Here is a 16,046-nt window from a genome sequence, read left to right on the forward strand (position 1 = left end):
AGTGAACTGCTGCAAATTTTAGACCAAAATAATGGTATTGGAAACATTACCTAAATCAAAAATAGTTTTTACTAATTTGTCCTAAAATATACATTCTTATTAAGTGGGAAGAAATTACATAAGCCAGAGAATATCCAAGTTTTGTCAATACCCCTGCCATTGGTAGTGATGGCGGTGTGAAAATGGCATTGTCTCACTGATCGCAAGAGAGCTTCTATGGAGTCTCTCAAGACATCAATGCTGTACTCCCACACATGCGCAAGAGTAAAGCACTGACATGGGCTCCTGGTGGATGAAGTGCTAGGAGCTGAAAAAAGAAGATGGTGGCACCCATGCACAGCATCAGGTAATTATATCTTATATTCTTGACCCACTGGACACCAAGTAGCGATGTCACCATTGTAATGTTTGCAAGATATGTGAAGAGCCCAGAAGGTGACTGAGACAATTTAAGCATGTTAGTAAGAAAAGTACAGACTGAGAGGTGTCAGGAATAGTAAGGGGATGGAATTTTGGTGCCTGTACTTTGTATGTACGGCAGCTTGGTATTCCCTAACCAGAGTCTTTTCTTTCTGGTATTGTAGTTGGTATACAGAGAAGGGCGCGGGAGACAGCGCCTGTAGAATTGTTCTCAAATCCAAAGTGGTATATAAAATGAACAGAAAAAACTTAATATAGTGTAGTATATTATAAATCCTGGTGGAATATAAAAGAACAGAAATGCACTTACAATATTCTGCAGCTTATGTTCAACTCCAGATGGATACGCGTGGATGGAACAATCCCCGTCTGTGCATATGATAGTCGATCCTTGTGGTTCTTGATAAGTATTGTTCCCAGGCTTTTAATTGTTGTACCACTGGGGGACAGTCAGATATCCTAAACAGAGAGCAAACACAGGTATTGCTCAATCCTACAAGGCTTGGGTGGTATAATCCTCACCAAGGAGTATCTTCAGGATAATATTTCAGGATAAAATTTCAAATATAGGTCTGGAATCTCCAAGGTGGTACGAAACAATTAGCTTTATTTGGAGATTATAAAAGGTATAAAATTCAAACATAAAAAAGTTAATAACTCTAACGTGTTTCACCTTCAAACTGGGTTTTTTGCCTTCTTTTGGATCAACAGCAAAAAAAAAAACAAATGTGAGGAAGGCTGAACTTGATGGACGCAAGTCTCTTTTCAGCTATGTAACTATGTAACTATGTATAAAAAGGCTTTTTCAAAGGCTCACTAGTTTACATGTTCATCGTTTAAGGAACAGTGGTTACACTACCTGAATGGGGCAGAAAAAGGAAGCTATCAATGGCTGCAACCAGATTTCTTAGAAGGTAGATTGTGAAAAACCCTTGAGTGACTGCAAAAGACCTGCAGCAATATATGGTGGCAACAGGCACTGAGGTTTCAATGAGCACAGTAAAAAGCGTACTAAACGCAGAAGGTTCCATGCCGGAACTCCTAGATGTACAACACTACTGACCCAAAAGCACAAGAAAAGTCAGTTCAAATGTGCTCTAAATCTAATAAATAAGCCACAGAAGTTTTGGGCTTCTGTGTTGTGGACTGATGAAACAAAACAGGAACTTTTCGGCCCATTAGCACGTCTGGAGGAAAAATAATGAAGTATACAAAGAAACGAATACTGCCAACAGTTAAGCATGGTGGTGGCTCAGTGATGCTCTGCGGCTACTTTGGATCCTCTGGCACTGGAAACCTGCAGCATGTGGAAGGTGAGATGAATCCATTGAAGTATCATGAGATTCTAGAAGAAAACATCATGCTGACTGTGAGGAAGTTGAAGCTTGGGCGTCATTGGACCTTCCAACAAGGCAATGATCCCAAGCATACCTCAAATTCCACCATGGCTTGGTTGCAGAAGTAGTCCTGGAAATTCTACAGTGGCTATAACAGTCACCTGACTTATAGAAAATATCTGGTGGGAGGGGTGGATTTTGGGCTATTTAGACACTTTTGTTTAACAAGTAGCTACATATATTTACTGCACCTACTGTTCGTGACAAAAATGGTGCACATTAACCTCTAACATAAAATACGTTTTACAAGAATGATCTTGCACCCTATAGTTGTGTGCATTATGTTTCGAATACATATTACTTTATTATTTTAAATGAAAAGAGCTTGGTGGTGAAGAGGTTAATTAAAGAATAATACTGAGCATTGCCCACCATGACTTACGCATTAGATTACAATTTTTATTAAAAAATAAATAAACGTTAGATTTAAATGAAACAAAACACAACAATAGTGCTACGACAGCTGGTAAGAATATGTTGTTCTTTAATGCATGTTGGGTTCCAATACAGAATTCAAACAGTATAAGAACAATCTTTTTTTGATGTCTTTATAAGTGTTTCTTGGTAACATGTCTTCTGTTTAGATATTCTGAAAGAAGAATAATGCATTGTTAGTTACCAATGAAAAAGTGATATGTTCTTAATATATTCTTGATATGCATCAAAAAGCCCAAGTGCTCTGTGCTCATCTTGGTGCCCTGGGAGGTGAGAGGGATATATTCCGGTATGTCATACAGTGGGAAGCTGATTTGCAGCAATGGAAGCGGGGAAGTGGGAACATATTGAATGCTGCCGCAAAAATCTAAATGTGCGTTTATCTACAGGAACAATCTTTTAAGACCATGATGAGATAGTGTACGACCCCAATCAACTTGCATCACATGGGCAAATCAATGATGGACGTGTGCTGGCAGTGCTGGGGGGAGCATATATTCATATATGGAGGACATGCTCCAATGTGCAGCAGTATTGGTAGATAATCAGGAATCTATTAGCGAGAGTATTTTGCTGACACATAGATATTAAGCCCTGGTCCTTCTTATATGCTAAAGCCACAGAGGGTCTTCCACGCAAGGAACAAAAATGATTAAATAAAGTCACACTGGCAGCATAGCGAGCTCTAGTGCAGATGTGGCTGGGAATGGATATGCCCAACAAAGGAAAAATAATTTTGAAATGTAAAGATAATTATTTAATGTCCAAACACATGGCCCAAGTTCATAATTCAATGACAACATTTAATAAAGTATAACAGCTTTGGGAGGTATATGAAGGGTAAGGTTTGAATGCTGACGCGATGGGGTTGATGGGGCTACGTATGTGCAGGATCGAGCATGGAGGGGACTTCCCCCATTTTTTTCCCTCTTCTTCATCTTCTACTTCCCTTCTATCTCCCCAATTATCCTCTCCATATGGTTTCTATTCTCTTACTACAAGAGGGAATTGTATATTGCTTTAAAAAAGTGTTGTCTCCATCATGATACAACATTGCTGTGTAATTGAACATGATGTATACCATGACATGTTATGTATTTGAAATCCAAGTATGCCACTTTCTCTGACAAAGTGTGCCATATGCAAATGTATACCTTTGCGAGCAAATGTTTTCCTGACCTCTTAAATAATTTATTTTTAAAATTTTAAAAATCCCACGTGCATTACTGCCAACAATTATTATTATTATTATTGCCATTTATATAGCGCCAACAGATTCCGCAGCGCTTTACAATATTATGAGAGGGGGGATTTAACGATAAATAGGACAATTACAAGAAAACTTACAGGAACGATAAGTTGTAGAGGACCCTGCTCAAACGAACTTACAGTCTATAGGAGGTGGAGAAAACACATTAGGACAGGAAATAGCAATCAAACAAGGTGGAGTGAAGCAGAGGTGGAGGAGACAGTAGAGTTCTGCAATTTAGGAGACAGTAGGAGACCGGTATGTAAGGTAGAGGTTACTCTGGGAGGCCATAAGCTTTCCTAAAGAGATGGGTTTTAAGGCACTTCTTAAAAGATACAAGACTAGGGGAGAGTCTGATGGTGGTAGGCAGGCTATTCCATAAGAAGGGAGCCGCCAGCGAGAAGTCCTGCAAGTGTGAGTTTGCCGTACGGGTGTGAGCAAGCAGGAGAAGGTCACGGCAGAGCAGAGAGACCGAGAAGGGGCATACCTATGGATTTGTGAAGAGATATACGATGGGCTAGAATTGTTCAGTGCTTAATAGGTATGGGTTAGTACTTTGAATTGACACCTATAGGATACAGGAAGCCAATGTAAGGACTGACAGAGGGGGGAAGTGTGAGAGGACCGACTAAAGAGGAAAATTAGTCTGGCGGCAGCATTCCTTACAGACTGTAGCGGGGCAATAAGTATTTTGGGTAGACAAATTAGGAGGGGGTTACAATAATCCATGAGGGAAATTACCAGAGCATGGACAAGCTCCTTGGTAGCGTCTTGCATAAGAAAGGCGCGGATGCAGGCTATGTTTTTAAGATGGAATCTACAGGATTTCGCAACATACTGCATGTGAGGCTCAAAGGTGAGGCCAGAATCAAGTATGACACCAAAACAGCGCACTTGCAAGGATGGACTTATGTGGATACCACTAACTTTAATGGAGAGCGAAAGAGGAGGATTAGTATTAGGAGGAGGAAAGACAAGGAGCTCAGTTTTAGAGAGATTGAGTTTCAGAAAGTGGGAAGACATCAAGTCAGAGATGGAAGAAAGGCAAGCAGTGACACGTTGCATGATGGCAGGGGAGAGGTCCGGGGAGGAGAGATGTATCTGGGTGTCATCAGCATACAGGTGGTAGTGGAATACAAGAGAGGTAATAAGTTTGCCAAGAGAGGCAGTATAAAGAGAAAATAGAAGGGGACCAAGGACAGAGTCTTGGGGGACTCCAACCGAGACAGGAAGAGGGGAGGAGGTATCATTAGAAAAGGAGATACTGAATGAGGGTTGGGAGAGATGGAGAAGAAAACCACGAGAGGACAGAGTCACAGAGACCGAGTGATTGAAGAGTTTGAAGAAGGAGAGCATGATCAACGGTCAGCAGAGAGGTCAGCAGAGAGGCAGCAGAGAGGTCAAGAAGAATTAGTATGGAGCAGTGGCCTTTGGATTTAGCTGTGATTAGGTCATTAGTAACTTTGATAAGAGCAGTTTCAGAAGAGTGGAGAGGGCATAAGCCAGATTGAAGAGGGTCAAGGAGAGAGTTGGAAGCAGGTATATGGGACGATAGTTGGAGGGGGAGGACGGGTCAAGAGATGTTTTTTTCAGGATAGGTACTACAGTGGCATGTTTAAGATCAGCAGGGACAACACCAGAAGAGAGAGAGCAGTTGAAGATGTGTGTTAAGGAAGGCACAAGACAAGGAGAGAGAGACCCGATAAGGTGAGATAGGACAGGATCGAGCGGGCAAGTGGTGGGGCGAGAGAAAAGGAGAAGCGCAGCCACAATGGCTTTCCATTTGATGTGAACAAAAGCCCACAATATGTTTTGCTAGTGTTGGATGTTAAAGTTTCAAAAAGATCCAGATCTATAGTGCAGGCACCGATGATTTGAGTAGAAAATTACATTGTTGGTTTCCTCTCATGCTTTTATTAACAGCCACATTGCCTGCAGGTGATGGTCTTTGCTCTAACTCTTTCTGTCTCATATATTTCCTTTTTTTCTTCCCAATTGACTTACCATGCTTTTCTTACCCATGATCCGATATATAGCTATGGATAGCATGCATTAGACACCAAATGCCTGGATGCACTTTGGTGAATATTCATACTAATTATGTTTGTGCAAGCAAAATGGAAATATAAAATAATTCTAATTTTCATATGTTGATATTGGAGAACACTACATTTATTTATAAATTTGATAAAATTACAAATGGATAAAGGAACAGACATTACTATTTTCACAATGTTCATTCTAGAGCACATACATATCTATTTTTTGTAAAATAAACTTACAGCATTGATCCAGGATATATAAGCAGAGACTCTGGTGAACACTGTTGGTTTCTGGTAGGCATTGCATCCAGAAGAAGACACAAAACTAGTTACACCATGGACCTGGTAAACTCCACTGACAGCACAGTTGAGGGGTCCCCCAGAATCTCCCTATAACGGAAAAAAAAAATGTAGTCTAGACCATCTTTATCCAATGTAAGCATCCAAGGGTATGCTTGCAATAATGACATACATTTTCAATCAGTTACTAAAAATGTTTGAATAGATGTTATAATTTTATTATATAGACCAATATGTCTACAAAACTACGGTTAGGAATATTATCACATACATGATTAAAAAACATGGATAACACCTACAAAACTACACTGAAAAATGTACTCCTATTTCTCTTATCTACCTTCCAGTCCATCTCTTGTTTTGTAGGTCAGCTAGCTAGCTATCTATCCAGACAGCTATCCATCCTTCCAGCCAGCCAACCACCCATCAAACAATCAACCACCCATCAACCAATCAATCAATCCAGTTAGCCAGCCATCCGTGCAGCCATTCAGTCATTCATCTTGATTTGTGTTTCAGATCCCTTCACTTCAACCCAGAATCCTTCTGCCTAATAATAACACTTTTCTTTCCATCTCTTTTATTCATCCTGTATATCCTGTCTCTGGCTTCAAGCTCTTCTTTTATCCATATTACCTCCACTTCACCTATGTGTACCATTGTTTCTTCCTCCCTCCATGCTTTATTGAAACAGATTAAATATTTAAATTTTTACAAACTTTTTAAAAATTAAGCAGTGTACCTTTGTGTATGATGAGGTGTTTTTTTTTTTAATTCCAAGTTACATTGTCACCCCAAAATCTTTGTGCCATTAATCAATGCAAGACAGACATGTGCTGCACTGCCTAGTCATCAGTACCATGTTGGCCTTAGACATAATTAAGTGACTGATGCTTTGAAAACCTGACCTAGATAAAAAGGACAAGCAAATGAGGAGAGAGAACAAGAGGCCACCTTCCTCCATCTACAGATCCTTCACTGTTTTTTATAATGTGTCTTCAGAATCGTTGAATGATAAGTAAGACATGTTAAAATAGCGAAACACTTGTCTTAGAAAGGTAGCTAGGCAAAAACAAACTCAAACAATGCGTTCAAAATTTCAAGAACTGAGAATCTGCAGTAATAAACCTATCTAGGAAAAATTGCACAACATGGTAAGATTATGAAAATGTAACTCAATATCTTACATTGCATCCAGCCTGAGCTCCATTACCACCTGCACACACCATGGTGGTCTTCACGGTACTGCCCCAGTAGGAACTTGACGAGCAGGTTGAGTGAGCGACCACAGGCAGAGGGGCCTGCTGGAGGATTGATGGGAGGGATCCACCAGCTGTGGGGAAAACAAGTGCTCATGTTAAGCAGAATATGATGTTAAATGGAACATATGTAGTATCTACTAATCATCAGAATATTTTCTCTAATAACCTGTTGGAGGAACTTATATTTTTTCATATTTATTGATGAACAGAAAAAGCAAGACTGTATAGATATAATATTATTATTATTTTTTAAAAATCAGATGCTTACTGCTGGTTCTGCCCCATCCAGTAACGGTGCAAGCGTAATTGTGGGCCAGGACAGCCCCAGAACTTGGCAGTGTTGCCAGTTTTACATAGCTGTTCAGAGTGGCGCTCGATGCCAGATGAAGGATTGCAATATCATACCTGTTAAGAAAAGACAACAACTAGAGGAAAGACCTATAGATATAAAGGCATGTAATAATTATAATATATTACTCTAGTTGCGACAAACAAGGTCTCAAAGGCAGATCAATAGACAAGGACAGAATCCGTAAATAAACGTTAAAGGATCACTATATGGTCAGGAACACAAACATGTATTTCTGACCCTATAGTGTTAAAACCACCATCTATCCCCCATGCGCCCCTCATGCCTCCATAAATATAGCAAAATCTTCAAGCATGAAGCTGTAACTCTGCATGCTGTTTGCCTTAAAAAAAAAAACAAGCAGTCTACTGACATCATCAGAAGTGGTGGCCTGATCCAATCACAGTGCTTCCCCATAGGATTGGCTGAGACTGACAAAGAGGCAGATCAGGGACAGAGCCAGCATGATTCAAACACTGCCCTGGCCAATCAGCATCTCCTCATAGAGATGAATTGAATCAATGAATCTCTAAGAGGAAAGTTCAGTGTCTGCATGCAGAGGGTGGAGACCAGCGGTGTACGTACCGTAGTCGCAAGGGCCGCATCTGTTACCGGGCCCGGCCACCCTGTGGACCCCCGGACCGGGTACCACCTTCCACGTTTTGCGGCCCTGGCCCGTGCAGCAAACCGCCGAGGCCACATGTTAAGGGGTCCATCGGGTCGCCCATGCTGTCAGGGCCACCCGATGGAGATGGATTATCAGGGGGCCCTGTCTGCACTGGGCGCTTTAACAGCATGACTGGGCCCCCTTTGATTACATCACTGCTGGGAGGAAGTGACTCCCCGGTCACTCCTCCCAGCATACAGAGAGCCCGCGTGGGAGGAAACAGGAAGGAGGAGGGAGTCATAGTGGGAACTCTGACTCCCATCAGGCTGAGCCACCCTCCAGGGAAAGTCACACAAGGTAGAAAACATTTTGTGTATGTATGTGTGTGTGTGTGTCTCTGTGTGTGTGTCTCTGTATGTGTGTGTCTGTGTCTGTGTCTCTGTTTGTGTGAGTATGTATGTGTGTGTGTGTCTGTGTCTCTGCATGTGTGTATGTATGTGTGTGTCTTTGTCTCTGTATGTGTGTATGTATGTGTGTGTCTGTGTCTCTTTATGTGTGTGTGTGTGTGTGTGTGTGTCTGTATGTGTCCATGTATGTGTGTGTGTCTCTGTATGTGTGTGCCTCTGTGTGTGTCTTTGTGTGTGTCTGTGTCTCTGTCTGTGTGTGTCTCTGTATGTATGTGTCTGCATGTGTGTATGTATGTATCTGTGAGTGTGTATGTATGTATGTGTCTGTCGGGGGGTGTCTGTGTGTATGTGTTTGTTAGTATGTGTCGGGGGGCACCCACGGTCAGGGAGGAGAGGGTCAGGGTGGGGGGGGGGGGGCACGGATCAGTTTCGCACCGGAGCCCCATGGATTGTGTGCACGCCACTGGTGGAGACACTGAATGTTTGGATGCATTTTAGGCAGCCATGACCCAGGAAGGATCTCTAACAGCCATCTGAGGAGTGGCCAGTGAAGTTATCACTAGGCTGTAATGTAAACACTGCATTTTCTCTGAAAAGACAGTGTTTACAGCAAAAAGCCTGAAGGTAATGATTCTACTCACCAAAACAAATTCAATAAGCTTTAGTTGTTCTGGTGACTATAGTGAAAACATAAAATAGCAAAAAGGCATAATTGTGTATGTTACAAAAATATAATATTGAAAAAATTAGAATTTATGTTTTAGATGAATATGTACTTTAATGTGATCTACCATGAATAGCTGTCCCAGAGTGTTTCAAAGGACTGAGAGCCCTGAGATCAGAATATTAATATACCGAAAGGGGCATAGTTTGCATGGACTTTAACTTAACAAATGCCATTTTTTTGTTAATGTTACATTATAATATTATTTTTATGAAGTGGCAAATTCATACTTTCACACATTGGTTTTCCCCATTTCTTACCCAGAAGCTACACTGTTGGAGTTCCAGCTGGCATGTTTTACAATCTTTGACACGGAGATATATTGTTCTCTGCCCTCGTTCACACTCAGGTTGTGTTCTCCCAAAACCACACGGAAGTTATAAACTCTGTGTATTAGAAATAAAATAATATAGTTGGTTTATATGTCACTCGCAGTAGGTAGAAGGTATACATCATAAAATGAGAAGCATCCCAGTTATAACAAAACTTTGTTTAAAAATTTAAATGTTTTACAATATTTAATGACTAAATGACTAAAACACGTGCATTTTGTTTGCTGTAAATTTCAGGAAAAAAAGTTATTTTAGTACTAAGACAGATTGGGTTGTTTACTGAATAACAATTCACCCATAGTCTTCAATGGAGTAAATCCTTATTTTGATAAATAAACCCAGCCCATAGTTTTTTTTACTTTGCCATGGACTCTTAGACTGGATCTGTCTAACTAGCTTTTGGCATAGGACATTCCATCCAAGATGAAGCAGAGTACAGATTCCTAGCAAGGATCAGAAATTATTTGATGACAGAAAAAGCAGTGAAAGATCAAAGGAAATTCTGTAGTTGTAACGGACTAAGATTTTTGAAAAAAATGTATATTAGTATATGTCTGAGTATGCAAATATACATTAATATATTGGCAAATTGTGATGTTCCTGTATGCATTAAATAGATTTTACTAGTGATTAATATTTACTTTTTATTGTACTATTAAATAAAATAATCATGTTTACCTTTACTCATAGGGATGCACATTATAAATTTAAGAAAGCACTCCAATCACCATAACAACTTTTGGTAGTGGTTATAGAGCCTGTTTCACAATGGTTTAAATATCCAATTAACATTGGTGGTTATGGTGCTTGGAATATCCCTTTAACCCCTTAAGGACACATGACATGTGTGACATATCATGATTCCATTTTATTCTAGAAGTTTGGTCCTTAAGGGGTTAAGGGAGAATCTTTGTATTAATACCGTCAATACAATATTATATGTTGATGCTTTTACCTGTCTACACAGTGAGCAGCGGTCATGACACGGTTAGCACGGATAAGGGAACCTCCACAGGTGTGATACCAGCTGCTTCCAGACTGATACTGAAGGGAAATCTGGACAAGGGAAATAATACAACATATGTAGTAAACATCAACAAAGCATTAACAGTATGTAATCAACATTTTCTTGTTAAATAATTGTGTATTTTATTTATCGTGGAGTTCCACAGTCGCACTCTCTTGGAGTTTTGATAGCAATACTTTCTATTGCTTTCTACAGAAAAAAAGTTAGCCGCACGTACCTGCCAAGGCCATGCATTTTGTGCAGAATTTGATCCTCCTACCACCCTCTCATTTCCTTCAGCATCTTCATAACATTGTCCTTTGGGGTAAATAAAGCACATTAAGTATAAGCTCAGTGCAAATATGTCTTGATTTACCATTTTAAGTGCAAGATAATGCATCTTGGACGTAAAAACCCAAGGGCAGAGTATAGAATATTTAATAGAGTCCTAACCTCAACATCTGAGGAAAGGGATTCAGGGGTAATTATTTCAGATGACTTAAAGGTAAGCAGACAATGTAATCGAGCAGCAGGAAATGTTAGCAGAATGCTTGGTTGTATAGGGAGAGGTATTATCAGTAGAAAGAGAGAAGTGCTCATGCCATTGTACAGAACACTGGTGAGACCTCACTTGGAGTATTGTACGCAGTACTGGAGACCATATCTCCAGAAGGATATTGATACTTTAGAGAGAGTTCAGAGAAGGGCTACTAAACTGGTTCATGGATTGCAGGATAAAACTTACCAGGAAAGGTTAAAGGATCTTAACATGTATAGCATGGAGGAAAGACGATGCAGGGGGGATATGACAGAAACATTTAAATACATAAAGGGAATCAACACAGTAAAGGAGAAGACTATATTTAAAAGAAGAAAACTATCACAACAAGAGGATATAGTTTTAAATTAGGGGGAAAAGGTTTAAAAATAATTTTAGGAAGTATTACTTAATAAATAAACATAAAGGGAATCAACACAGTAAAGGAGGAGACTATATTTAAAAGAAGAAAAACTACCACAATAAGAGGACATAGTCTTAAATTAGAGGGACAAAGGTTTAAAAATAATATCAGGAAATATTACTTTACTGAGAGGGTAGTGGATGCATGGAATAGCCTTCCAGCTGAAGTGGTAGAGGTTAACACAGTAAAGGAGTTTAAGCATGCGTGGGATAGGCATAAGGCTATCCTAACTATAAGATAAGGCCAGGGACTAGTGAAAGTATTTAGAAAATTGGGCAGACTAGATTGGCCAAATGGTTCTTATCTGCCGTCACATTCTATGTTTCTATGTTTTCTATGTTTCTAACCACAGGGAGTTTAAGCATTAGTGAGACAGGCATAAGGCTATCCTAGACTTAAGATTAGGCCAGGGACTAATTAAAGTATTAGGAAATTGGGCAGACTAGATGGGTCGAATGGTTCTCATCTGCCGTCACATTCTATGTTTCTATGAATTTAATCTCAGAGTTATTCACTAAAGTCCGAATGCTCATGTAATGAATGGGCAAACCCATCTTGTGCTCCATGGATTGATTTGGATTGTAAAATCCAGATATTGTTCAGGGTTTTTAACAATGCCTAGATTTTGCAGTAAGAACTCTTAATGAGCCTGAATATGCTCTGAATATGGTTCAGCTAAAATTTGGATCCAGATTGGACTTTTCGCGCCATTAAGTTTATTCTGTGCAGACCACCTGCTAAAGATAATTTTTTAGTTGCGTTAGTTGCGTTTTTTATTTGTTCACCCTTTTTTGCAAAGCTTTTTTTTCCAATACTTGAGATGTGTTTTTATGTACACTGATCAGATACAAGATTAAAACCACTGACAGGTGAAGTGAATTACATTAATTATATTTCTACAATAAGCACCGGTCAAGGGGTGAGACAAGTAAAAATTTAATGTGCTGGACACAGTAAAAATGGGCAAGTGAAAAGAGTAACTTTCACATGGCTCAAATTTTCAAATTTGATGTCTTGACAACTGGGTCAGAGTATCTCCAAAACAGCAAGTCTTGTGGGGTGTTCTTGACATGCAGTGCTTAGTACCTACCAAAAGTGGTGCAAGGAAGGACAACCGTTGAACCAGCATGAGGGTCATGGGTGCCCAAGGCTCACTGATGCACATGGGGAGCAAAGGCTAGCCCATCTGGTACAATCACACAGAAGAGCCAACTCAAATTGATGAAACATTTAATGCTGGCCATGATCATAAAAAGCATAGCATGTTTCATAGCACACAGTGCACCGCAGTTTCTACATATGGGACTGGGAAACCACAGACAGGTCAGAGTGCCCATGGTGACTCCTGTCTACCAGTGAAAGTGCCTTTAATGTGGATGTGAGCATCAGCATTAGTCCATATAGAAATAGAAGAAGGTTCCCTGGTCTGTTGAATCACATTTTGTTTTAGATCTGGTGGATGGCCAGGTGCATGTGCGTTATTTACCTGGTGAAAAGATTGCAGCAAGATGCACTATGGAAAGAAGGCAGGCCAGTGGAGGCAGTGTTATGCTCTGGACAATGTCCTGTTGGGAATCCTTGGGTCCTGGAATTCTTGTGAATGTTACTCTGACAAGTACCACCTACCTAGAGATTGATGTAGATAATGGCAATGGTGTTCCCTGATGGTAGTGGCCTCTTTCAGCAGGATAATGCAAACAGCCACACTGCAAACATTATTCAGTTATGGTTTGGGAAACATGACAAAGCATTCAAGGTGTTACTTTGGCCTAGAAATTCCCTATATCTTAATCTGATTGAGCATCTGTGGGATGAGCTGGAAGAACTAATACGATACATTGAGGCCTCATCTCACAACTTACAGGACTTAAAGGATCTGCTGCTAATGTCTTAATGCCAGATACTACAGGACACGTTCAGAGGTCTTGTGGAGTCCATGCCTCGGTGCATCAGAGCTGTTTTGGTAGCACAAAGGGGACCTGCATGATATTAGGCAGGTTGTTTTAATGTTGATGCTGATCAGTGTACTTTAATGTGGTATTTGTGGGGGCTGAAGAATACAAGATTTAGAAGAAAGGTGACTTCTGATGGTAAGCATAATTTATATTTTACAGGTTTTAGTTTTATTGGTCCCTCCCTTACTATTATTAGGATGAGGGTGCAGGGTTAATTTTTTTATTTAGTGCAGTGTGGCTAGAGGTTTGGGAACACCCAGCCACTCAGGTGTGGGGACATTGGATTTATTTTTGGGGGTGAATAATGGTATATGCACCCTTTTATTATATTTTGTTAGTAGCCTCCAACTGCTTCACGTGTGTGTGGCTAGAAGAGGGACACTTGGTCTTCTTCCTGTATTTTAAATATTACCTTTATCCACCACCCATGGCTGGGGTCATGAGGGGACATTATGTCCTCCCTGTGTTATAACTAGAGCCCCCAACTGCTGTCTATAGGTGGCAAAAAATGTTTTTAAAACTACGAGCCCGCAGGCTGCTAGCACTGTCAATGTTAAGAATTTCAAATGATCGTTTGCTAGCATTTTCAAATTTGCATCATTCCTGATGCATTCAGTCCTGAGTTGATTTAAAAGCGGTGCTTTATGAATATTCCAAATCATATACTTCGGATGAGGTTCACATACAAAAGCACACATTTTTAATCCATACACTGAATTCATGCAGCCACTTGCTACAGACTCAGTCAGACAGACCGAATTGCGACTGGATTTAATTTTAGTAAATTTGAACATTGACATTTTGTTCGGAACTATGCAATCTTTACCAGATTTTCTGCATCTGGACAAAATTTGGTGCTTAGTGAATTACTCTGTTGGTATTACATGGTTGAATGAATGTGCTTTATTTTCACTACAATGATCAATATGTCTATGTTGGTAAAACATTTGTCTTGCTTTTTAATTTGTTTTACTTCTCAACTTTTTAGCACTGTTTGATATATTTACTAAATGAGGCGAGATTTAGTTATGGAAGTAATGAGTTGGGTATTGAAGATGTTTGCACTCTTGTGACATATGTATTTGTTAAATAGCTTGATTTGTTTTAAAAAAGCATACTTGATTAAAGGGACACGCTAAGCACTATAACCACTACAGTCCACATGTGCATTCTTCAAATCATACAGAGGGTTGAAATACTTAAAAAATAACTTTTTTTCCACGTATATTTAATGGGACACTGGTGCGGGTAATACCATGATTCTTACTAACTAGTTTGAGAACTAGATTATTATTAGATTTTGATATGTCTAGAGTTATTTTCTAGCATTTATATCAGTTTTTTCGTTCATCAGCATAATGTTAAACTCCATAACTAAACAACCGTGTTGACACACATTTTTGTTCTTCCACAATTGAAATGCAGCATCCAACCGTTCATAAGTCCAATGTCACAGTCATTCATGAAAACGGCAACTATATTTGTATACCGTATTTGTAGAGGAGAAACAAAATCTTTAGGTAAGTATATTTTGATATGTATTGTGTTTAGTAGATTCTGTGTGTTGAATTTTAATACTTCCCCAGACCAGGTCTTTTAATAATATTTTAGAGAGGACAGGTCTATCTTTTCAATCTAAAATGGATACATTTTTAAATAAAACCTATATCTATGAGACAAGACGGGTTACACATAAAAATTCCTTCATGCATGCTTTGGGGTAAAGGTTACAATGTACACTGGTTAGATTTAATTTAATTAAAAAAAAATAATGTTTCAAGATCAGTGAGTAAGGGAAGTTTGATAACAGAGGAATACTATAAAATGCATGTAATTTAAACTATTACAATGGTAACGATAGGAAGAGAGACATATAAAGTTTCGGGTTGAAGAGTTATTAATAATTGCTATCACTCCCTGTGTACGTGAGGCGGTATAACAAACTCTTACATGTTAGAACAAGCACTACATTTCAAAAATAATAGAGAGTTAGTGAAGTGTAAAGTAAAGTGAATTTGGATTAGCAGATGATGTGCAGTTAGCTGTCAATGTATCTTACCACAAAGGACAAGAGCAGCAAGGACAAGGAGCCTCAACATCTTCAGTCAGTAGCTGGTGAATGTCCTGGTAAAGTGATCCTGTGTGATCACTTTATATATGCCAAGCAATATAATCGGTAATGGGAATATTTGCAGATGTTGCAAGCAGAACCATTCGGTTCCAAGTTGGTTCTCGATAGTCTCTCTAAAACAATTGCCAATACTATAAAGTTTTATCAAGGACACTGTATACTTGCATGCAGGGCCAGCCCAAGGCATTTTGCTGCCTGGGTCCAAGGATGAAATGCTGCCTTCCCCCCACCCCTCAAAAAAAAAAAAAAAAAAACACGTATGTTTCTGCAATGGTAGCATCTCTATGTGTGTGTGCTGGGGATAAAATGTGTGTCTCTGTGCGTACTGGAAATGAAGTGTGTGTCTAACTGTGTGCTGGGTATATGTGTGTGTATGTTCTGAGGAGGAAGTGTGTGTCTGTGTGAGTGCTGGGGATGTATTGTGTGTCTATGTAAGTGCTGGGGATGTGTCTTTGTGTGTGCTGGGTA

General features: G+C 39.6%; 1 protein-coding gene across 1 annotated transcript; it reads right to left on the bottom strand.

Annotated features, from left to right (window-relative positions):
* Positions 1-2,352: 2,352 nt before the first annotated feature.
* On the bottom strand, positions 2,353-15,569 carry LOC134569191 (chymotrypsin-like elastase family member 1). Its single transcript, XM_063428103.1, has 8 exons — positions 15,507-15,569; positions 10,769-10,848; positions 10,480-10,580; positions 9,453-9,578; positions 7,374-7,510; positions 7,031-7,176; positions 5,784-5,933; positions 2,353-2,406 (listed from the first exon to the last, which is right to left on the bottom strand). Exons 1-8 carry the CDS (start codon positions 15,544-15,546, stop codon positions 2,398-2,400), a joined length of 789 nt encoding a protein of 262 aa, XP_063284173.1. The 5' UTR covers positions 15,547-15,569; the 3' UTR covers positions 2,353-2,397.
* Between the last annotated feature and the right edge of the window lie 477 nt (positions 15,570-16,046).

This window comes from Pelobates fuscus, chromosome 1, assembly GCF_036172605.1.
Source record: "Pelobates fuscus isolate aPelFus1 chromosome 1, aPelFus1.pri, whole genome shotgun sequence".
Lineage (NCBI taxonomy): Eukaryota > Metazoa > Chordata > Amphibia > Anura > Pelobatidae > Pelobates > Pelobates fuscus.

What these genes read in the sequence shown, in the direction of transcription:
- LOC134569191 (XM_063428103.1), bottom strand. Translation starts at nt 15,546, where the DNA reads ATGTTGAGGCTCCTTGTCCTTGCTGCTCTTGTCCTTTGTG. An exon ending in GCTGCTCACTGTGTAGACAG is followed by an intron (nt 9,579 to 10,479) that starts GTAAAAGCATCA and finishes TCTAATACACAG; the next exon opens with AGTTTATAACTTCCGTGTGG. An exon ending in TCCAACAGTGTAGCTTCTGG is followed by an intron (nt 7,511 to 9,452) that starts GTAAGAAATGGG and finishes TTTTCTTAACAG; the next exon opens with GTATGATATTGCAATCCTTC.